The sequence below is a fragment of the Epinephelus fuscoguttatus genome, linkage group LG19, assembly GCF_011397635.1.
Source record: "Epinephelus fuscoguttatus linkage group LG19, E.fuscoguttatus.final_Chr_v1".
Taxonomy (NCBI): Eukaryota; Metazoa; Chordata; class Actinopteri; order Perciformes; family Serranidae; genus Epinephelus; species Epinephelus fuscoguttatus.
Genome location: NC_064770.1, coordinates 37,907,785 through 37,930,717, shown reverse-complemented (window position 1 = coordinate 37,930,717; position 22,933 = coordinate 37,907,785). Strand labels below are relative to the sequence as shown.

Genomic DNA, 22,933 nt, shown 5'->3' with positions numbered 1-22,933 from the left:
ATGAATTACAAATAAAACTATGACGGCTAAAAATTCACTGAGCTGTGACCAAACCTAACGAGGCATTAAGATAACAAGACTAAATGTAAAACAGCTGTCATAATGAAGACTGCAGAGACATGACAGTCATATCAGTGTTCCATCTAACTCTTTGCAAGACACACAAAAACCTAATTTCCCACACTTTTCCTTTAAAACCAAAAACAAACACACATGCACCCCCCTCCTCCTCCTCCTCCTCCTCACACAGATACAGACACACCTCCTCTCACTCCTCCTACACTCAGCTCCTGCAGCACAGTCACCTCCCACTATAAAACCCACAGAGTTTCAGTCACACTGTCCACAGTCAGATACAAACCGGTTCACCATCAGCCTGCCTGTGTGTGTCTGTGCGTGTGTGTGTGTGTGTGTGTGTGTGTGTGCACGGGGAGAGAACAAGTCGGAACACTTCAGATCTCGTCAGATGGGAGCAGCTCAACATTTGTCTATGCTGGTGTGAAATGTGACCAACAGTTTGCGCTCAAAGTCTTTGTCATATTAATACAGGCGCGTTCATGTAGCTCCAAACAGCAGGATTACAAAGCGTTTTTATTCTAAGAAGATGAAGCCATAAATTCAGTGTGTCGCGAGGTGGAAGCTGATTTTTACTCCAACGATTCCCGTCGAGATGGAAAGTGCCAACACTCCCTGAAGACGAGATGGGAAAATGGGAGTTAACTATGGTGAGTGTGATTATTGATGTGATGTAAGGATAAACTGAAGTCAGATAAAGAGTGGGTTTTATGTCCATGGAGCCATTCAGGGCTAGTCAGCACTTACTCTGTGATCTGATAAATACAAATAATGTCCTGATTAATATGTGAGGAGATTCCTGCTCTTCAATCTTTATATGTGAATACAGCTTTTTATAATCTCTGTAAATCTGCAGGCTGTTTGTGCTGAAGCTGCAAAAAGTCAAGCCTCAGTTTGTGCCTCTCCTATATTAACATTTAAAAGCTGTAAGCATCATTGTTTATTAAAAAATAATACCTGGCAATGCATGAAACACCCAGAAGTTATTTTAGGAACATTTCATTCTGTTGTGAGGAATCCAATCTATCTGGATGAACATCTCTGTCTCACAGGAACGACAAAAATTCTTAACCTGGTTCTTAAGTTGCTTATCATTTCCAAATCTAGGTTGCGAGAAATGACTATATCCTTTTTTAAAAAAAAATATTATTATTATTATTATTATTTTAACTCAGGCAAATTATTGATGTTTCAATTTGTATTATAATGTAAAATATCTGAAAGAAACATCAATATAAGTGATATTAATATGTGGTAAGGGACTGTTCTTTATTTATTAGAGGAGAGGGGTGGCTCAGGTGTGACTTCTTTTTTTAAAATAAAAAAATAAATAAAAATATTGATGTTTTAATTTGTATTGCACTATAAAATATTGAAGAACAAAAAGAAACCCTAATATAAGTAATATTAAGATGTGGTTTGGGGACTGTTCTTTATTTATCAGAGGAGGGTTTGCTGGGGTGTGACTTCCTTTAAAAATATATATATTATTATCATTATTTTAACTCAGGCAAATATTCATGGTTCAATTTGTATTGCAATATCAAACACTAAAGAAGAAAAAATGTAAAAAAAAAAAAATAAAAATATGGTAAGGGACTGTTCTTTATTTAAAATAACAGTTTTTTAATTTTTTTTAATCTATTTATTTATTTTAATTTTGAGCCCCACCAAAGCTACTAATATTTTTCCTTGACCCTCCCTGAGTGCATGGCAGAAAATGCACAACTGTCCCTCCACCACAAATTAGTCCTAGATTTTTAAAAATTACCTTTTGATGTTTGAATATTAAAAGTTAAAAGCTGAAGATGAAATCCTGGCATCTCTTTGTCTTTGCATGCTTGTTAATCTGTGCAAATAGTTTATTTTTTGGCAACATTTTAAATGTAGAATTAAGTGATTTTGATGAAATATCACCATTTTCAGCTCAGATTTTTTTGACAGAAGTGTTCGTTGCACATTATGTGACCAAGGACTGTCGGAAATTTGGAAATACAACGATATTTTTTGTTTTTTATAGTTTCTGGCTGTGATAAATGGTGTAATTGTGGTATATATATGCCGCTTCCCAAGACAAATTAAGAAAAAAAGTCCCTTCCCAGTGTTTAAAAAATAAAAAACTTATTTGATATGCCTCCCCCTTGATGCACCACCCCTTCCCCCTCATAAATAAAGAACAGTCCCTAACAGATGTTAAAATAAGGTAAGGGTTTTAGATGACCTTTCAGTCTCTCTTCACTGTGTGTTTATTTTTCTGCTCTGTAACTCACATTAATGTTCACACACCAGAGGCACAAACTGATCTGCAAAAGGTCAAGACTGTGTTTACCTCCCTGTCTCTCACTCATGACAGCTGAATCCTCCTGCTGCTCCAGGATCTGCTTTTCCCCTCATATTAGCTGCTGTAGAGGCCGACATACTCAGATCTCCACAGATAAAGTTTTTTCTGATTCAGATTTGGCTGTCCGCAGTGCTTCGTACCACCATCACTGAAACTGAGTAGCAGTGAGACACAATGCGCAGCCAGTTTCCCATCTGTGTTGCTAACAAACGAGTTTCTATGAGGGACAATGGGGATTGTGTGATACCGGTTAGCACCAGCAGACACTGGAGCTAAACTTTTGTCTTTGCATAAAGACATTTAAATGATCATTTACATATGAGCTTGTGATCCCTCCCAGCTGGATGTTAAATAATTGTTGTGAGCGCTGCTGTTTGTGTCATCTCCTCTGCAGTCAGTGATGCTCGCTGTGTGTGCAAACATGTGACCTTGACACAAAACTGTAGCTCAGAATTAGAAGAAGATGTAATTATATAAATAATTTAGATCCGACAGCTCAGGACACAAATGATTTTCTGCTCTGAACAGAGCACAGGAGCAACTACAGAACATATTTCACTGCAGGGTGTCTGTATAGATTTGTGAGACACATTAACCACACGGATTAGACACGGGTCATGCAAGACATGTTACTGGCGCCTGGCATTCTAATGCACATTGCACAAGGCATTTAAAGGAGCACTCCACCAGTTTTACTCTTGATGTTTTGATGATGTGCTATAACGTTATCACGCAGATATTTGCAACCTCAAGAGCCACAGGTCCTTGAAGGCCCACAGCTTTTTTTTTTTTTTTTAACCATTTTAGATCCTTTTATTTTTACCAGAAACAGTCCTGAAGTTGTCATCGCCAAACCCACCAGACTCCATTCAAATAAACAGTAATTTAAGTGTGTATAGAGGCTGCATACTTTCACATCTCACTGGGTGAATTTAAGGTTTATTTCAACCAAAGCAGAGTTGGTGATTGTTGGAACAGCGGAAAGACAAACAAAGACTTCTTTTGGGAGGTTTATTTTGTTTGTGTCTACGTTGATGAAGTACGTTTGGCAATGCTAAAATTGCTGTTTATTTAGATGGAGTCTGGTGGATTTGGTGATTGTGATTTCGGCGCTGTTTTTGGTGAAATAAAAAGGATCTCACTCTTTAACAAAAAGGTCTGTCTAGAGCTGAATCATTTAAATGATCTCGTCAGACACTGTGAGCCAACGTGAGCCTGTCAGTAGCAGAAACAAACACTTTTATGGGACGTAAATTGGCGATGTGAACCTGCCCTGAATGGTTACACTGCAGCCTGACCTTTGCGGCTGCAGCACATTCGCTCAGTACTGGACCAGTTTAAAAAATGTTGTTCCTATTGGTCATTTCGGTACAAAAAAATAGAAAAAAACAGGGTGCTGGTTTAAAAATATCTTTTAACTCTGGATTTTAAAGTTTATTTGAAGTGCAAAAAAGCCAGACAGTGACTCAACAGCATGGTAGCAAATGCTTTGTTCCCCCTCTGTGTAAAAGAATGAGACGTTTTGTGGGTGTTCCCATAAATGCAGACTGTATCTATGCTATTATGTTGCATTATCGGTAATGCATTATGGGTAGTGCGTTATGGGGAATGTAGGTTCCAGCATTTTTGGAGCTTCTTTCATACTAGAAACAAAAAGTCAGGCAGTTGCTTTAAAGGAGGATAAAGAGGGAAGCTACAGGCGTCTTAAGGCGTGCATGCATATCTTGTGTTCTGCAGGTGATGTACGGTATGTTCTCTTTGACATGGGTGGATTATGAGACAATGGGCCCCTGGGCACAGATACGCAAAGGGCCCCACTATCTGTCCTACATAGGAGCCAGACACACAGGCTTTGTGGTGGTTTTGTGTCTATTTGTAGTCATTTTGTGGCTTTGTGTCTCCTTGCGGGTGTTTTGAGTCTCTGCCTGGTCGGTACATTTTAATTTGATGTTTGACATTTTGCAAGTAGGAGGCCTGCTGACACTGTAGGTCCAACAATCCATCCCTGCCTCTTGGACTTGATTTTGAGTAAGAAAAGGTGAACAGAAAGATAGAAATGGAAACTGATACCTTCATTATTTGCCCTCATGATGCATTTGGTGTTCAGTCTTCATGGTAGTAATTTATACACATATTGTTCAGCGGCTCCTTTAGAACTTTTTAAATTATCCGTTACAGCTGTTGTGTCGTTATACTTAATATTCTGAGAGCAGGAACAAGGCGCTCAGTATTCACGTTTGATTAACCCTGCTCCCCTGTGTGTGTTGCCTCAAGTGTTGTTGAGCATTCTGGAGGAGCGACTGCTCGAACACTGATTGATAGCCTCGCTGAGATCAAACAAGGTCTGACCTCTTGTCTGAATATGTAATGAAAGCAGCAACACGTCTGATCAACATCATGACACATGGTGCTGCATCAACAGCCTGCGGGACTCCTTTTTATTGGTCGCTGGAGGATACATAACGCTGACGGAAACTTGCTGACATTTAGGCAATATTTTGCTTTGGTGTACTATTTGATGTGCTAACCTTTTGATAATCCCGTATTTGTCCATAAACATTCATGTTAACCTGCAAAATTCTGGGAAGGTTCAGGTTGCTATGTAGCAGGGAAATTGTTAAAAACCAAGAACTGGCTAACAGCAGGTGGAGTGGATGAGTTAATTATTATCATTACACACGTAACTGTTTGTGGGGTCATTGCAGGTTTGAAGTGATGGTTATGAGTATAAGCAAATATTGCGTAGTCATGGTGGCTCACATGGGATCAGTGTGAGTGGCAGTGGGCTGGTGTGTCACCTGTTTGTGTTTGCTGTTTGGCCATGGAGGCTTTCTGCTATTTTTACCCCCTCAGGGCCAAACCTCTGACCCTGATGTTGTGAGCAGTAACAGTACTAGATATATATCTGTGTATTTGACCCGCACCTGTGTATTTTTGCGAAGCAAGCAGGGCATTGAAAACCTTGAAAACAGTGCAAAACCCTTAGTCATTGTTTCTCCTTCTGCCGTCCCCAGAACCCAGTGCAGGAATGGGGTGAGGAGGTCGAGGATGGCGCAGTTTATGGAGTCACGCTGCGTCGGGAGCCCGTCCCCTTCTCCCCCGACCTCAGCGAGAAGAGTCCATGCTGCGCTTTTGTGCAGTACCGAACCTGCAAGGTGCGGCGTCTGAAGGCCGCGACCCTGGACCTTCTTGTGAATCACCTCCTGGACCCTGGCTGCCAGGAGCAGGACTACAGCAGGATCTTCCTCTCCACGTACAGGACCTTCACCGGCACCTCAGAGCTCATAGAGCTGCTCTTCCAGAGGTACAGTCACGTTTTTGTACCGCTGGATGTCTGGTTTTGTCAGGTTTGTTGTAATGGAATAGTGTGACATTTTGGGAAATATACTTTTTGGCTATCTTGTCATGACTTAGATGAGAAGATTGATACCACTTACAGCAAATATGATCTGGCTGGCAGCTGGTTAGCTTAGCTTAGCAAGGAGCCTGAAAATGGGGGGAAACGGCTACCCTGGCTAGGGAGCTAAGAAAGCTAAAACAAACTTGAAACATCTAATTGGTGAGCATTTTTGTAGGCTTTTATTTACCCCTGTTTCCAGTGTTTATGCTAAGCTAACTGGCTGCTGGCTGCAGCGTCATATTTGGCATACAGATATGGAAGTGGCAGCCTGTCAGTTTTCTAATTTCACTTTCTACAAGGAAGCGAATAAATGTAATTTTGAACACTTGAATTATTCCTTAAACGGTCAATGAAAGCCCCTTTTAGTTATTTAGAAACAATAACAATGGCATTAACATGGCAATAACAGTCATTTACCGTCTGTCCTCTGCTCTGAGGGTAAGGAGCTCTGGGACCTCATTGTCTCCCCAGTTTGCAGACATTTTTGGCTGCTGTTCTACGTCTTTGAGTTAGCTGCTAACTGCTGCTAGCTGCTCTTTAAATCTCCCGGCAGCGGTTCACACACATCACATGTCGTCAAAATGTAACCCCCCTTCCCATCCAGCTAGCACACACACACCAAACCAACATTAAAGAATAGCGGTGACAAAGGCCGACTGTTGCGTCATCTCACATTGCCTGTGTCTCAGCAAAAAAGTTGCACCTGAAAACACCTCAAAGATGACAGCCAGCGGCCAACCAGCATGTACGTTCTGGGACTGCATGAGAGAAATAACTCTCCACAGCAGCAGGCAGTAGTAGTCTGTATACGTCATTCGAAAAGGGAAACCGGAAGACTGACAGGACGGATTCAAGACACTAGTTAGCCAGTTAGCACATTAGCACAATCTTATATTACAAGGATAAATGATATTTACCGTGCACCAGTGAACTATAACTTGAACACTTCATATAACACATTTGTTTTGCTCTCACGCCCTTTTGACTGTAACCATTTGTTTACTTTCCTCACTTCTGTTTCTCTTCGTGTGCGCTGAGTTGAACTGCCATTCAGAGTGATTTCATTCAGAATCGGGCCCCGCCATCATGCTGAATTGACCAGAAAAAGCCAACTAGTGCGGGTCACGCCGCACAAAACTAGGGCAACGGGTGCTCACTGACAGCCAGACATTCACCAGCAGCCGACCTTCAGCTTTGTGTGTCAGGACCGTTACACAGATGTCAATTCGTGGCTGTTACTACCTCTGCTGCTGGCTTAAAGGCGAGACAACTCTGTCCCTTCATTCTGCGGTTATACCCTTTTTGATTTCAATTATAAAGAACAGCAAGGCGGGATAACGGAGTGATATTGCCACCTTGAAGAGGCTGTTATAAAGGGTCTTAAATAAGACATTTCCCCTCATTCACACACACTCTATCCTTCAGTAGTCTTTGTCTGGTTATTTTCCCCCGATCAAAAAGTTCAGTCTCCATTTTCAACATGATGCAGAGCCACAGGTAAAGAGTCCTCTCCTTTGTGCACGACTCTGGGAAAACATCTCGGGTTGTTGCACATGCAGAGTCACCAAGTTGCGTCAGGATCTTTTTATACATTGTTTCCTTGACAAAGCAACCGTCTCCCATCTGCTTTGATGTCGTAATAAGTACCCAGCAGGTGCTCATTATCTTGAGGCTTTCGACAACAACCATTATGCACAGAGCGGTTCTAGACTGTGGTTAGCATGTTTCGAGGTCAGGTTTAGGATAGTTGCAGGGTAGGAACAAATAATAATTAAAATAAAATGCAGAAAACAGCCTGAAGAGTGAGGCCAAGTCTGTTTTTACCCCCAACAGAGACAATGCTGCGTCAGATCTGGACAACAGCGAATGCTACAGGAGGTAGGTGGATGACTTTCGGACCTTTAATTTTTAATATGTAACTCATGGCTTAAAGTGTGGTTTAAGTAGTTGAAGTATAACGATCTTTCCGCTGCCTCCTCAGCCCTCTGCTGGCCTTTGTCCAGACATGGTTGGATGATTACAGCGAGGACTTCAGGGATCCTCCCCTGCACCCGGCGCTCAGGCAGCTGTTGGATCACCTGAGGATCAGCTCCGCAGTTCACGACAACATGCGCAGCCAGCCGAACTTTAGCTCGCTGGCTTCACAAGCTGAGGCACTGCTCATGAGGTTACAGAAAGAAGGTGATCCTCAACGACATAACATGACCAGAAATAAAAAGGCCTTTGCCCATGTGCTGCACCATCACACCAAATCCTCTGCAAAAAGTCAAGCTCACTATTTCTGATTCCCTCTCTGTGTCTTATTCAGGAGCTGAGACAATTGTCAGTCCTGCCAGGGCAGATCTGGAGCATGACGAGGAGGCTTCTGGTGACGAGGATTCAGGATGTGAAAACTCTCTGGATGTAGGCAGCATCATGGATTTCTCCGTCTCAGCCATTGCAGAACAGCTCACCCGAATGGACTCTGTACGTGAGAGGATGTTTTTTACACGTCTCTGCTTCACGTTGGTAATTAAAGGCTGATGATTGGTTTTCGTGTCGTCTTTAGGCTCTGTTTGTCAAAGTGGTGCCGTACCAGTGCCTGGGCTGTATGTGGTCGCAAAGAGACAAGAAGGAAAACATGTCTCCCACCATCCGGGCCACCATCGCACAATTCAATGCCATCACCAACCAGGTCATCATGTCCCTTCTCTGCCAGCCGACAGACGCCACCTCTAGTCCCACTTCCTCTCGCCGGCCTCTCACTACGCCAGCTCAGAGGGCTCGCATCATAGAGAAGTGGATCAGAGTAGCTCAGGTCAGTCAGGAAGTCAAGTTCTGACTCTTGGTTTCAGATGGTTTTTAACCCTCGGCTCTGACTTATAAAGACATTGTTCACCATTGCATTGGGTAGCTGTGAATCTCACACATCAGACACAATTTAAAGCTGCTACGCTAGGCTTTAGAGGGTTAAAGGGATAGTTCAGATTTTTGGAAGTGGGGTCATACGGGCTACGAATCTATAGTCAGTGTATGACATACGGTAGATGTCAGGTGGGAGGCCGTCAGTTTGGGAAAGCAGAGTGGAGTCTGACAAAGAAGCTAAGCAATGTACTGCTTTGCAGAGGTCAGCAACAACACTTATTTTAGCCACCTAAAAAAGTCCTGCCTAAAAAAATCAATATCAGTTTGGGTGTTCGCTATATTAAGAGTATTTTAATTGCTTAACCTTTCCGTCAGAATGCCATTACCAACAGGGAAGCCAGTAACGACTTCAGTTCTCCAACTATGCTCTTGTCAAAGCCACCAGACTCCATTGAGAAAAACACCAATTTTAGCCCTCTGATCACAGCAGCTGCTCGTCTACAGCTGCTTCAATCAGCTAGTTTGTTTGTGTTATTGTGTGACTGTGGTGAGTCTGAACTGACTGTTTTAAACACCAGAGTCACACAATAACACAGATTTAACTAACTGATCAAGGCTGTGGTCGACCAGCAGCTCCCGTGTTCAGTGATGTTAAATCGCTGTTTTTCTCAATGGAGTCTGGCTTTGAAGAGAGCGATGCAACAGCTTCATTTTCCCATTGAATATAACTGCCTGACATAAAGGCAAAGCACTGGAAATACTCTTAATATAGCGTACACTTTCACTGATATTGATATTTTTAGGTGGAACTTTTTTAAGGTGGCTAAAATGTGTTTTGCTGCTGATCCCATCCACAGCAGTACATTGCTTAGCTTCCATGTTGGACTCCTGTCTGCTTCTCCAAACTGGTGGCGTGCCGATTGACATCAACTGTATGTAATATACTGTTTATGCATACGTATCTGAACTATCCCTTTACTGTATGCTGGTGTTACGTGAATCCACTGAATGCAAGTTGTTTCTTCTGCAGGATTGTCGTCGGTTAAAGAACTTCTCGTCTCTGAAGGCGATCCTGTCGGCCCTTCAGTCCAACGCAGTCTACAGGCTGAGAAAGACCTGGGCTGCTGTCAGCAGGTAGGGCAGGGTTATAGGCACAGTGTCTGTCTGTCTCTGCGGCTACATTTATAATGTGCTCTACATAATCGTCCTTTAATGAGGTCGTTGAACCCTCATCAGGTGCAATTCAGTGTCTCTGACAGAGCAAGTCAGCAAATGTCTCGCCTTTTAGTGACACATATTCTGCAGTGTGTCGTGTCGTGTAAGCTGTTGTAGTGTCAAGGACAACTGGAGCATAACTTCATGTCGTTCTCTTTGTGGTGTAAACATCTGGACCGAGGACTGATTATGGACTGAATAGCTGCATATTTACTACATCCTGTCTCTGTTCTTGTTGCAGGGACAGCATGGCCACGTTTGATAACCTCTGGGAAACCTTCCCCGATGAGAACTGTGTCCTGACCAACAGAGAGCTGCTGGTGGAGGTGAGAGGGAAACTGTATCAGTGTTCACAGTGGTGACCTGTAGATGCACTGAAACCTACAGTCTTCCATAAGTGGGTCAATAAGACATACACTGACCGACAACACCTTAAATATTTAGTTACGATGTTCATCATGAAAGTATACATATATGCTCTGAACATTTTAGAGTCTGCTTCTCTCAAACCCAGTTCAGACCAAAGATTCGTAATGAGATGAAACTGACCGCAGACGGCGTGTTCGTTTAGTTAGTTTAGTTCAGTGTTAGTTTATACGTGCTGAAAACTCAACACAAAGCTAGACTAGTCCCTTGGGACATATGAATGACCCTATGATGGCAGATACTCTTTCATATCATTGTAGAGTCTTTTAAGTTACGCTAAATTGTATAGTGCCTTTCTAGTCTTCCAACCCCTCAAGGCGCTTTTACACTACATGTCACATACACACACACATTCACACTGCAACTCAGTAACACACAGGAGCAGTTTGGGGTTCAGTATCTTGCCCAAGGATACTTTGACATGCAGAGTGGAGGAGCTGGGGATCAAACCACTGATCTGATTAGTGGACGGCCCACTCTACCTCAGAATTGTCATGGCAGCTTTGGTTATGTCTCCTCACACATCAGCTTATGTTAGAAACACCTAATGATTTGGGGTGTAACAGCGCTGAAGCCGAGACCAAAATGGTGACACAAACATCCAGTCTCATGTCGTCGTTCTGTCTCTGGTGTAAAGGTCACAACAACAGCAGCTTTAGCAAGCGAACTGATGTAATGTGATGGTCTCTTTGCGGCTGAGTCACAGCCGCTACGGCCGAAAAAATATCAAAGTAGCAGAGGACTTTTATTTTGATTAGATTTAAGACAGTTGCACCATAAATTGATGCCAAAAAGGCTCAAATTGGTGAATTTTCATGCACCAGAATGCAGGTAATTATGTTTTTGACACTCAAAGCCACGATTTTCACCCTGATTTTGCATCGCGGAGACTATTGTAATCTTTTGAGTGTTCATACCTGGCGATGTGTGTTTCTGTCAACGGGACGCCAACTGCGTTACAACCTGTGTGTACACACCACAAGATTTCTCCACCGAGCCCTCGCCGACAGAGCCCCAGATAATGCGGTGACGTCACCAAACTTGGAGACGACACATGGTAAAGGCATGGATATTCTTCCCAGTGTTGAATCAGATCTGCCTCCAGGGCCTGGGTCCAAACACAACACGCTCCCCGTGATCCTGTGGACGCCGCCATTGTTGTTGCCGGCTTGTCAGTGTTGCCAGATCTTGGGAGAGAAACAAGCAACCAGGGCTATGGAAACAAGCCCAAAAGATGCAACGGATATATATAGAGGAAGGCAACGTTTAGAAACAAGCCCAAATAAGCAACTCCACTTTAGAAACAAGCCCAAATAAGCAACTCCACTTTAGAAGCAAGCCCAAAGTCGTGGCTAATAAGCCGACCTGGCAACCCTGCGCTTTGTCCTCCTCACATTTCTTCTGTCCTCCTGCATGCTGACTTGGGACGTATCCCGCCTCTCATTGGCTGATGCTCTTTGTCAGTCGTGGCGACTTGCTCGTAGGCTTGTTCACACCTGAGGACTTGTCGTGGCAGACTATCTGCTGACTCACCTCTGACCCAAGGTGGCTCTCAAGATCCTCTGCGACGTCAATATCGTGGTGAAAATCGTGTAATGTGAACTAGGCTTTAGTTATTACGGCCACAGTTCATCCACTTCTATAGAAATGTTTGTTAGCAATAGCCAGTGATAGACAGCTGAGAAGTAAATTAATTAGATTATAATAGCAGATACGTTTTCGCATAACTGTAATCACTGTGTCAGTCTGTCTTTTCAGTGGTATCACTTTTTTCTGGGGTGAAGAGTACAGACGATACGAAACTGTACTGTAGCTTCTAAAATAAAGTAGGTGAGCGATGATGCCAGTGATAGATAAGACGTGTTGCACATACTGTATATACCTGACAGCAGTAACTGATAAGAGAAACATTCCTATAGATTTCCATAGGGAATGCAAACAGTTCATTTTGACCTTCCAGTGCAAATAAGAGTTAATGTTTACCAATGCAGACAGCTCCGTGCAGCTGTTACATACTTTCAGTCCCAGCAGTCAGTTTCAAGTGCAGGAAAAAAGTGATCTGAACTGAAACACTGCAGTTTTCAGCAGAAGACGCAACACTGAAGACACAGATTGAGTTTTTAAGAGAGAGAATTTTGTGAGCATGAAAACAGGAACTGTACAAAGGACACAGTGCAAAGAATCTCTGGAAATGATTACCCTCCTGAGCTCATAGATTTCACTTTTTAATCATTAAAAAGATTCATTTTCCAGTTACAGAAATGTTCAGCCGAGTGTTAATGGAAAACCAGAGGCCTCGAGCACATTGTGTTCCCGTCTTTCTCTTATGAAGTCTCCTTCAGGCGACTGTGTCAGAGGCTGCTTGTGTTTAGTTACAGTGAGAGGACTCTTAAGTCAGCCGATCGTAGCTGGACCTGTATTCTCTGCACACAACAACAAAGCAACTTTTCCTAATATTTGCTGCTGCACAATAACGAAACTCCTCGCTGGGAATAATTTCATGTCTCACTATTGTTCTCCTTTATTTCCACTTTTCATTGTGGCTGCGTTTGGGCGTTGTCTTTTAATAAAGAGGCTTTTATCTGTGTAAACACACTCATACATTAAAGCCTAATAGCTCTTTGTGATAGATATTGTACACAAAGACTTGAGAGAGAACGCTTTGAAGCGGCCTGCCTCCCTTTCACAAGATAATTATTAAACAGGATATCCAACTTAATGTGTAATAAAGCCTTCATCTTGTATTGAAGAACTTAGTTTGCTCACGTTCTTCATTAAAAGCCTGTCTTGTACGTGCTTGTGTGCATGTATGTAATTGTTTATTCACATTAACACGCATGCAAAAAATAAAAAAGCTTGATTTATTTTGATTTTAATCCCTTCAAATATAACCTTCAACTGATTATAGCTCTGTCTGACCTACTTTGACAGGACGGAGGACAAGCTGCGACTGTGGATAACGTTTCTCCAAAGATATCCAAGCGGTGTCCGATCTCCAGACAGATGGTAAGTCATACCTCAGGATGAGAAGAGTGAGGTGTTTTGAAGCCCAGTGCCGTGTGTCAGAGGCAGCCGTGTTGTTTCGCAGCAGCAATGTTGCAACATGTGATAATTTTTCATGTGATGAAGTCTTGGACTCATTTTACCTGAGGCAGGGTTTACTTTCAGTGTTCAGAAAGACACATGCACAAACATTTCCATATTATACAACACTGGAAGCCACAAGAGAGCTGATTTCGCTGTGTGTGGGTGGAGTATCTCTGGCATGGCAGATACCCAAAACTATCTTTAGCTGTGCTCGGTGCTGAGCAAGTTTCAAATGGCCCTGGATCACCAGGATTATAGGACAGTAATAATAGACTACACCGGGGTCCTTTATGAGTCATATGCACATTCTCCTGGGCTGTAACATGAACCCACAGTGCTGCTAACTGGGACTTGCCTTGCGTGAATGTCGTTCGATCTCAGCCGAGATAATGAGTGGATTCAAAAGACACAAATAAGCAGATACAGTGACACATGAAACTACTGCTGTGGCACTAATGTGCTTACATGTCTCTCTGCAGAGCACCTCCAGTGGAGTGGTTCCCTACCTTGGCACCTACCTGACCGTCCTCACCATGCTGGACACCGCTCTGCCAGACACTGTGGAGGTACATGATGTGTCCTTAAAGGGATAGTTTGGTTCTTTTGAAGTGGGGTACTCATCCATAGTGTATGTAAGGGTGCTTTTTAGAGGTAGGAATCACTAGAGGACCCATCCATTCATCCATTCATCCATTTTCATCTGCTTATCCGGGGCTGGGTCGCGGGGGCAGCAGGCCAAGCAAAGCACCCCAGACGTCCCTCTCCCCAGCAACACTTTCCAGCTCCTCCTGGAGGACCCCAAGGTGTTCCCAGACTAGATGAGATATATAATCCCTCCAGTGTGTTCTGGGTCTGCCCCGGGGCCTCCTACCAGTGGGACGTGCCTGGAACACCTCTAACAGGAGGCGCCCAGGAGGATCCTGATCAGATGTTCTCAACATGAAGGAGCAGCGGCTCTACTCCGAGCTCCCTCCGGATGTCCGAGCTCCTCCCCCTATCTCTAAGGCTGAGCCCAGACACCCCACGGGGGAAACTCTTTCGGCCACTTGTATCCACAATCTCATTCTTTCAGTCACTACCCAGAGCGCATGAACATAGGTGAGGGTTGGGACGTAGATGGACCACTAAATCGAAAGCTTTGCCTTTTGGCTCAGCTCCCTCTTCACCACGCCCGCATCACTGCAGAGGCTGCACCAAACTGCTGATTCATCTCACGCTCCATTCTACCCTCACTTGTGAACAAGACTTCGAGATATTTGTACTCCCTCGCTTGAGGCAGTAACTTTCTCCCAACCCGGCTGGTGCCTCCCTGTGATAGTGTGGTGACCTGGCCTTTTGACTAATGACAGCTGCGATAGGCTGCAGCCAACCCGCAACCCTTAAAGGGATAGTGCACCCAAAAATGTAAACTCAGCCATTATCTACTCACCCATATGCCGAGGGAGGCTCAGGTGAAGTTTTAGAGTCCTCACATCACTTGCAGAGATCCAAGGGGAGAGGAGGTAGCAACACAACTCCACCTAATGGAGGCTGACGGCGCCCCAGATTCAAACGTCCAAAAACACATAACTGAAACCACAAAATATCTCCATACTGCTCGTCCGTAGTGATCCAAGTGTCCTGAAGCCCCGCAGTCAGAGCTACAGGCTACAATGAGGCTAAAAACAGAGTTCAAATGAGGTTTTTCCAAACAGCTTTTTGTGTCGGGTGTGAGTAGATAATGGCTGAATTTTCATTTTTGGGTGCACTATCCCTTTAACAGGATAGACAGTTATGGAAAATGAAAGAATGAATGGATGTTGCATTATCGTTATAAAATCAATATATTGCCCAGTCCAAGAATAAACACTTAAAAATGTTCTTATTTCTGCTCACAGCTACATCACAATGTGTTACAGACCAGTGGTTCCCAACTGGTCCAGGTTTCTCCACTGTTAGTTCAAGTCCACACAGTTTGAAATATTCAGTGTCATACTTGTGTTTGGCCATGTTGTCGAGCTAGTTTTCTGTCTCTGTTGTCAGCTGCCCATTAGTGACTCATTCCACAGCAGGCAATAGCACTACAAGATAAAAGCTCTTTGCTGGAATTTCACTGTACTTAAAAATTACGTGTGTTTTTTTACAAACTTGACACGTTTGCAAGTCACTTGCGGTCCATTCAGAGTGGACCAGCGACCCACTTTTGGACCTCGACACACCAGTTGGGAACCACTGTTATAAACCATTTAAGAATCAATGATATACTGCTTGAGAATGAAGTGTTACTGCAGTGTTTCTGTTCATTTTTAGATCCATTTAATAGTTGATATGTGCAATAAATAAGTCCTGTAATCTAACAATGTGCTCCTCTGACAGGGTGGGCTCATAAACTTTGAGAAGAGGAGGAGGGTAAGTGCTTCCTCTTTTATCATTTCCATTTTATTTATTTGTTTTTTCATAGTAGTTGAAAACCAAGCGTCCACATAACATTCTGTCGGCACGACATGATAAGGTGTGAGGCTGTGTGCAGTGTATTTGCATTATCAGAGTAAACAGGACATTTTTGGCCTCGTTTTTAAACATTTATGTCATTTTACTGCAGCTTGGTTACTGTTTGAAATATTGTGTTGAACCTTGTTACTCCACGTTATGTAACCACACAGATGTGCGAACATCTTTGTTAATCCTGTGACTTCTCTTTCTCCCTGCAGGAGTTTGAGGTTTTGTCACAGATCCGTGTGCTGCAGGCATCCTGCTCCCAGTACAACCTGCCTCATCACCCCAGAATCTCCACCTGGCTGCAGGGACACAAGCTGCTCACCGACCAGGAGAGGTGAGTGTGTTATTCACCCCTTCATGTAACGTTTGTGTGGCTGGATCACAAGCAGAGGAAAGCCCAGTAAAAGTTTAGTTACATAATCTGAAGTGTGTGTTGTAAAAATTTCTCCACGTGGTCAAATAAAGGAGCGTAGCTCTCATAATTTTCCACTGAAAGATTCCTCGTTAGCTGCAGTGTGAATTAATCAAAATGTCCCGTCACACTGAGCAGCGGCGTCTGCTCAGGTCTTGTTATCAGCTGAGACATAGATATAACCCTGTCACTGTCACTGCCTCGTCATAAAGACGCCACTAGTTTGACATTTATGATGTAGTAATTAGTTACAAACTCGTAAAACGTCCTAACTGGGCTGGTGATGCAGCTCATGGTATGCACAGTTTATTAACTCTGTACATGTGTGAAAAGGCTGAACAGAAAACACAAATTCTGGAGTTGTTGTGGAGTGAAGAAGAGTCACAGTCTCCTCCCACTGAAATAATGCAGCCAACCAACGGAGGCTGGTAGCAGTGTTAGGCGACAAAATCCAAAATCCATGTCTTCACCATGTCTACATGACTAAATGTACTGAGTTGCTGCCACGTGATTGGCTAATAATAAGCTAGTTGCATTAACAAGCAGTTGAACCGGTGTACCTAATAATAAAGTGGCCAGTCAAAGCAAGACAAGTTTCCCTCAGCACATGGAAAGGTATCGTTGAGGATCACAGTTCTCATTTCTGTTTTTGTTCCAGCTACGATCTGTCGAGACAGCTGGAGCCTCCGGTGGACTTGTGTTCGCCGACTCCGTGGAGCCACCGCACGCTCACAAAGAAACTCTCCTCGTGAGTATGGTGCTTTGACTAGATTTGACTACTCAAACACACACAGAAGACATTTGACTATACACACACACACACTCACACTCACACTCACACATATCTGCACACAACAATACTTGCTGACCTCAGTATTTTTCTGCCACAACATGAGTTGATAGAAGAAATTCTATAATATATGATAATTTATAAAACCATATTATTATTATTATTATTATTAAATGAGTTTGATGTGTCTTCAGTCTCCTAACAGTGGGTGAGGGATCTAAAAAAGTTCCCGCTGACCAGATCAGCGTCTCCTCCTCTGGATCCAGTGGATCTGAGCTGGAGGATCTGTCCTCCCCGAACTCAGCCTGCTCCATCAGACTGCAGGTAAACGTGTGTGTGTGTGTGTGTGTGTGTGTGTGTGTGTCCCTCATTGTTTTCTGTCTCTACCTTGTCCTCAGTGGTGTCTCTGTTTGTCATGCTCTGCCTTCGTCTACTTGGCCTCTGTGTTCAGCACAACAGACACTATTTACACTTCACAAACAACTTTCTGAAGCAGTCAAACAAACCCTGAAGCGTTTATAAGATAAATAAGAGCTGAAATACACTCGATGCTTTTGAAAGTTGCATAATCGCCCTGCTCAAAGAACTTTCTTCAAAGGGCCATCGAAACTAGCGTGAGCTCTCAGCAAATGGAGCTTGAATTGAGCAGGTCCTCAGCTGATCTGGAGTAGGCTTTGTCTGACGCTGTACAGTTCTCTGCAGAGCAGTCAGTCATAAAGCACTACAGACACTCTGAGCATATTTCAAGTGGCACTCATTGATATATTCTCCTTCTTGTTTTTGTCTCCCCTCCTCCGCAGTCTTTTCACAGCTCTTGCAACAACGTTTCCGAGGCCTTCTCTTCCTGCTCGTCCTCCTCGTCCTCATCCTCCCCCTGCTCCACCGCGTCTTCCTCTCCAGACTCGCCGACTCCTTCCAGCTCCTCCGACTGCCGGACGGATCTCTGCTCCTCAGCTGCATCCTGTGGCGGCGCTCGGCCGAAGCCCACTCTGGCCTCCATACACAAGCGCTCCGTGTCCATGACCTCGCTGCCGCAGTACAACCGTCAGGTGGCCGACTCCTGTATAGTGAGGGTGAGCGTGGACCTGGGACACAACAACGGCAACATGTACAAAAGCATCCTGGTGAGTTCATCCTCAAGTGTTGTGATGTTTTTCATATCCAACGTACCAATCAGTCAGTCAAGCTTTAATGTAGAGCGCCTTTTATACAGGTCAGTGCATTCAAGGTGCTTCACAGGTGACGGAAAAGCTGATAATAAGAGATAACGTGACAAAAACAATTTAATGATTTACAATAAGTGACAGTCTTTTTATAAACATTCTTTAACCTTCTTCAGTGTGTTTTTTTCTGTTTAATCCATAGAGATGCACAGTACTCTTTAAATTTAATATAATTATTATTATGTTTCTATTTAAAAAAAAAAAAACTGTGATTCTCATTGTTGACTTGACACTGTTTTGTCATGTCATGTGCTATAACCTTTAATAAAAAATATTAATTAAAAAAAAACAACTATGTAATAATTTCAGCACACAAGACAGTAAAAATGATAAAAATGTAATCAAATCAAAGCCATAAAAACAGTAATGGTATTAAGAATAAAATAAATAAAAATAAAAATAAAAATAAATAAATAAAAAACTAGTAAAAATAAAAACCAGATTAAAGACATAGATGAAAAAGATTTAATAAAGACAAAGCCAGAATAAAAATAATCAGCTATGATATGAAATAATAATAATGCTAATAATAATGCTAATAATAATAATAATAATAATAATAATACTTGTTATTTTCTATTTAAAAAAAAACAGTGATTTTCAATGTTTAATCAACACTGTTTTGTCATGCCATGTGCTATAACCTTTAATAAAAATATTAATTAAAAACCGATCTAATGAATTTAATAATTTCAGCACACAAGACGGTAAAAATGATGAAAATGTACTTAAATAGATTTAAAAGCTATAAACACAGTAATGTATCAAAAAATAAAAATAAAAAAAATGTAAATATAAAAACTAGATTAAAGAACTAGATAAAAAAATTAACAACAGAAAAAACAGAAAAATAATTCTGAAAAAAAAATACAGTGAAATAGGCTTAAAAGCTATAATATTAAGTAGTAGTAGTAGTAATAGTAATAGTAATAATAATAATAATAATAACAGATAAAATACAATAAAATAAGTGAACAAAATAATGTTAATAATGTCTATAAATCGTTATTAATTAACAGCTCAGCAGCTTCCCCACTGGAACAAGTTTTCTGACTTAAAGTTAAAGCTGTGAAAATACTCTCAGTATAGCGTATATATACTTGATATTAATTTTTTATGTGACTAAAATAGGTTTTGTTGCTGAACCCAATCCACAGTTCATTGCTTAGCTTCTCCAGTACTCCATACAACCCCACTTCAAAAAATCTGAACTATTCCTTTAATATAAGGCTCTGAGTACTTCTTCCACCACTCAACACTCTGAACACAAATTGACTTTCTCACGTCTTCGTTAAGGTTTATTTAACAACACTTTTGCTTCTTCATCTTCCATAGTTGACCAGCCAGGACAAAACTGCCCAGGTGATCCAAAGGGCGCTGGAGAAGCATCACCTCGAGCACATGAACTGGCAGGACTTCTCTCTGACACAGGTCATCTCTCAGGACAGAGGTCAGGACAGAGACACTTCACTGTCAACAGAGTTGTTTGAAACCGTGCTGAAGAGGCATTCTCGCTGACCATTTGTCTTGTTCTTCCTGTTTTCAGAGTTGCACATACCGGACAAAGCCAACGTCTTCTACGCCATGTCCACAACGGCAAACTTTGACTTTGTTTTGCGGCACTTTGCCAAAGGCCAGAAGAAGCCGCTGAAGGCCACGATGAGTCTGGGACGATACACAAAGTAGAGCCAAGTCCTGCACCTGGAAGATGAACTAGACTGTTTAATAATTGATTTATAAGACAAGTATGTTCTCCACGATGGTCCATCCTTTTTCTGGATACCAAAGAGGTTTTTATGGAACTGTAGGACCCCAGGAAGACTAAGGGCACTTTCATGTGTTTCTAATGGGGATCCTTGAATAAACAAGATGATGCAAAAGCACTTTATGAAGAAGAAAGCTCACCTCAACAGAACCTGACGGAGCTCAAAGAAACATTTGGATCAGACAGGCTTTCATTTCCTGCTGGAATAAACTTGGGACAAATCCTAAAGACAGGAAAAAAGGAACTCATTCCTCAACTTTCTCTCTGAGATGTGTTCGTCACATGGTTTTATCCAACCCAGTCTCCAGAATAAAATGTCAGCATTGTGCGTTTCTGCAAACCTCGGAAATGTTAGGTTTTTACGTTTCATATATGTCAGCGTTTCGAAAATGACGTAGTATGTTAGCTGTCATCGAGAGGTGGAGGGGAGGGTGAAGATGCCTGCCTGGCTGCCAGTCGCTGCAGACGACTCTTGAGACGACCAAACTACAAAACCAGTTGTTTTTTAGCGAGTCATTACTGCATTTTCAGCAGCTCTTTAGCACCAAACATGGGTGTTTTTTCATTTTTGTCGCTGCCGTCACTTAATTAAATGCTGTGAAACGTGGTTGTTTTTTACCAAGGCATTTGTGTGTTTCCTGACGGGATAGTGCCACAAGAAGCGGTTAGTTTTTACCAAGACGTTCCTGCCAGGATAGTGCCATGAGAAGTGGTTGTTTTTTACGAAGATGTCACTGCGTACCCTGCCAGGATAGTGCCAAGAACAGCACTTGTTTTTTACAAAGACGTCGCTGCATTATCTGCTGGGATAGTGCCATGAAAAGCAGTTGTTTTTCACTAAAACATCGTAGCGTTTCCTGTTGGATAGTGCCATGAAAAGCGGGTCTTTTTTACCAAGATGTCACTACATTTCCTGCCAGGATAATGCCACGAAAAGTGGTTGATTTTTACCAAGACATCATTGCATTTCCTGCCGGGATTGCTGCTTAAAAAGCGGCTGTTTTATATCAAGATATAGCTGCAAGTCCTGCCAAGATAGTGCCATGAGAAGCGGTTGATTTTTACGAAGATGTCACGACGCTTCGTGCCAATATAGTGCCACGAAGAGTGGTTGTTTTTTACCATGACATCATTGCTTTTTCTTCAGTCATAGTGGCATGAAAAGCATGTTTTACACCCAAGACATCGCTGTGTTTCCAGCCAGGATACAGCCACCGTTCTCTGCTAGAAATTTTAAGCCATAACATGTTTTTTCCAAACCATAACCAAGTGGCTTTACTGCCTAAACCTAACCATGTTGTGAAACATGAAGTTTTAAGGTATGCTCAGTAAAGTTACTGACGGATCCATGGTTTGCAGAAATATACAATGGCAACATTTCTTCTGGGCGACTGGGTTGAATAAGTTCATGGATGCAAATGCTGGTTGATTTTCGCTCTGAGCTGTTCGATGTCAACACGCCACATCAGTGAACTATTTATACATGAACATTTAGAAAAGCCCGACCATCTCCCTGCACAGCTGGGCGCCATTAATAACCCGTCTGTTAAAAGGGAATGGGGGTCAGATGCTGTGTGAAGGGCGCACAGTTGATAATGAACTCCCGGGGCTCCTCAGCAGGTTGTCAGCCACTTGAGATGAGATCACCGGTGTGGCATGCCGATGCCATCTGAGGAGAGGGAGGGGACGTTCTCAGCAGGGATCACTGTGTACCCGGGGGAGTTTCAGCCCGGCTCCTGCGGCGTTGCTGTGATACTCATCGTGTGAGGCGAGCAGCCCCGACTGGAAGGATGGCATTCCTGAGCCGTGGTTACCATGGCAGCAGCAGCAGAGACTTTGATGGACGGGACTGGGACGCACACATGCAAGTGTCTGCTGTATCTAGATGAGACAACAATAGGGGTGATCTGTTGTGTGTGTGCTTTCAGTGTTTCAGTGCAATGACGAAGCAAGTTTGACTTTTAGAGTTTAGATTTTTTTTTCTAATGTTTTGTATTTATTTTCACTGTGGTTCACTTTGTGGTTCACTTTAATCGCACCTTCATTTGATTGACATGTTGTGATGGCACATTGGTGGCTTCAAGTTTAAAAAAAAAAAAAAATCAACACAAACTTTACTTTAAAACATCTCCGATTAGTGACGTTAAAAGTTTAAAGATGTTGTATTTTCTGATGAATATTGAGAATATTTAAAATTTTAATGAGAATATTTTAATTTTTAAGAATAAAAGTGTTTTATTTTTTACTTAAATTGTAACATGTGGTTCAGATGAGTGAAGCTTGGATGTTACTGGTGCTTTAATGGCTTGATTTAAAGCCTTACGAGGACATCAGATGTAATCATTTCAATGACGTCAGATGACGCACAGACTCTCCTGGGGTAGCTGATAATCATCATTTTTCTAACAGTTAATGCTTCAAGGAGGAATTACATTCTCAACGGACACACTAAAATCACATGTTTAATAACTCTGCAGGCCCCGTGTATGAACTCAGGGGCTGTGGAGGTAAGAAACGCAGAACTCAGTGACCTATTCTGTCTGCACACATCTTTGTAATAAACACCTTTGTCTTACCAAAACTGCTTTTTGTTCACATTTGTGATAATGAAGAGAACACCACAGCTGTAAAACAAAGAAATAAATAGGTTTAAAAAAAACTGTTTCCACACTGTATTGACAACTTCCTAATAAACACTTTCAGTCCTGTTTATCTGACTGATTTCTGCTGTGTAGTCTGATGTAGCAGGTCGAGTGTTTCCTCTATGAATTATTATCACCTTTGAATGTTGACACATATGATAATGTGTGTTTCATAAAAGAGCTCCAGACAACATGAATGTAAACAGCTCTGTAAATACCCTTTCAAAAAATAATG

At 42.4% G+C, this 22,933-nt stretch overlaps 1 protein-coding gene across 1 annotated transcript; it reads left to right on the top strand.

Annotated features, from left to right (window-relative positions):
• Window positions 1-354: 354 nt before the first annotated feature.
• Window positions 355-22,766, top strand: LOC125879072 (ral guanine nucleotide dissociation stimulator-like 1). The gene is made up of 17 exons (XM_049560684.1): window positions 355-725; window positions 5,431-5,720; window positions 7,650-7,694; window positions 7,798-7,997; window positions 8,125-8,282; window positions 8,365-8,613; window positions 9,691-9,794; window positions 10,117-10,201; window positions 13,233-13,307; window positions 13,868-13,954; window positions 15,744-15,776; window positions 16,079-16,200; window positions 16,937-17,026; window positions 17,263-17,392; window positions 17,869-18,192; window positions 19,627-19,741; window positions 19,838-22,766. The coding sequence occupies exons 1-17, from the start codon at window positions 702-704 to the stop codon at window positions 19,975-19,977; spliced, it is 2,271 nt and encodes a 756-aa protein (XP_049416641.1). The 5' UTR covers window positions 355-701; the 3' UTR covers window positions 19,978-22,766.
• The last annotated feature ends 167 nt before the right edge of the window (window positions 22,767-22,933 follow it).

Bases quoted from the DNA above. Each gene is read 5' to 3' on its own strand.
- LOC125879072 (XM_049560684.1), top strand. From the start codon at position 702: ATGGGAAAATGGGAGTTAACTATG. The intron at 7,998-8,124 runs GTGATCCTCAAC...TGTCTTATTCAG, and splicing joins CATGAGGTTACAGAAAGAAG to GAGCTGAGACAATTGTCAGT. The intron at 13,308-13,867 runs GTAAGTCATACC...GTCTCTCTGCAG, and splicing joins GTCCGATCTCCAGACAGATG to AGCACCTCCAGTGGAGTGGT.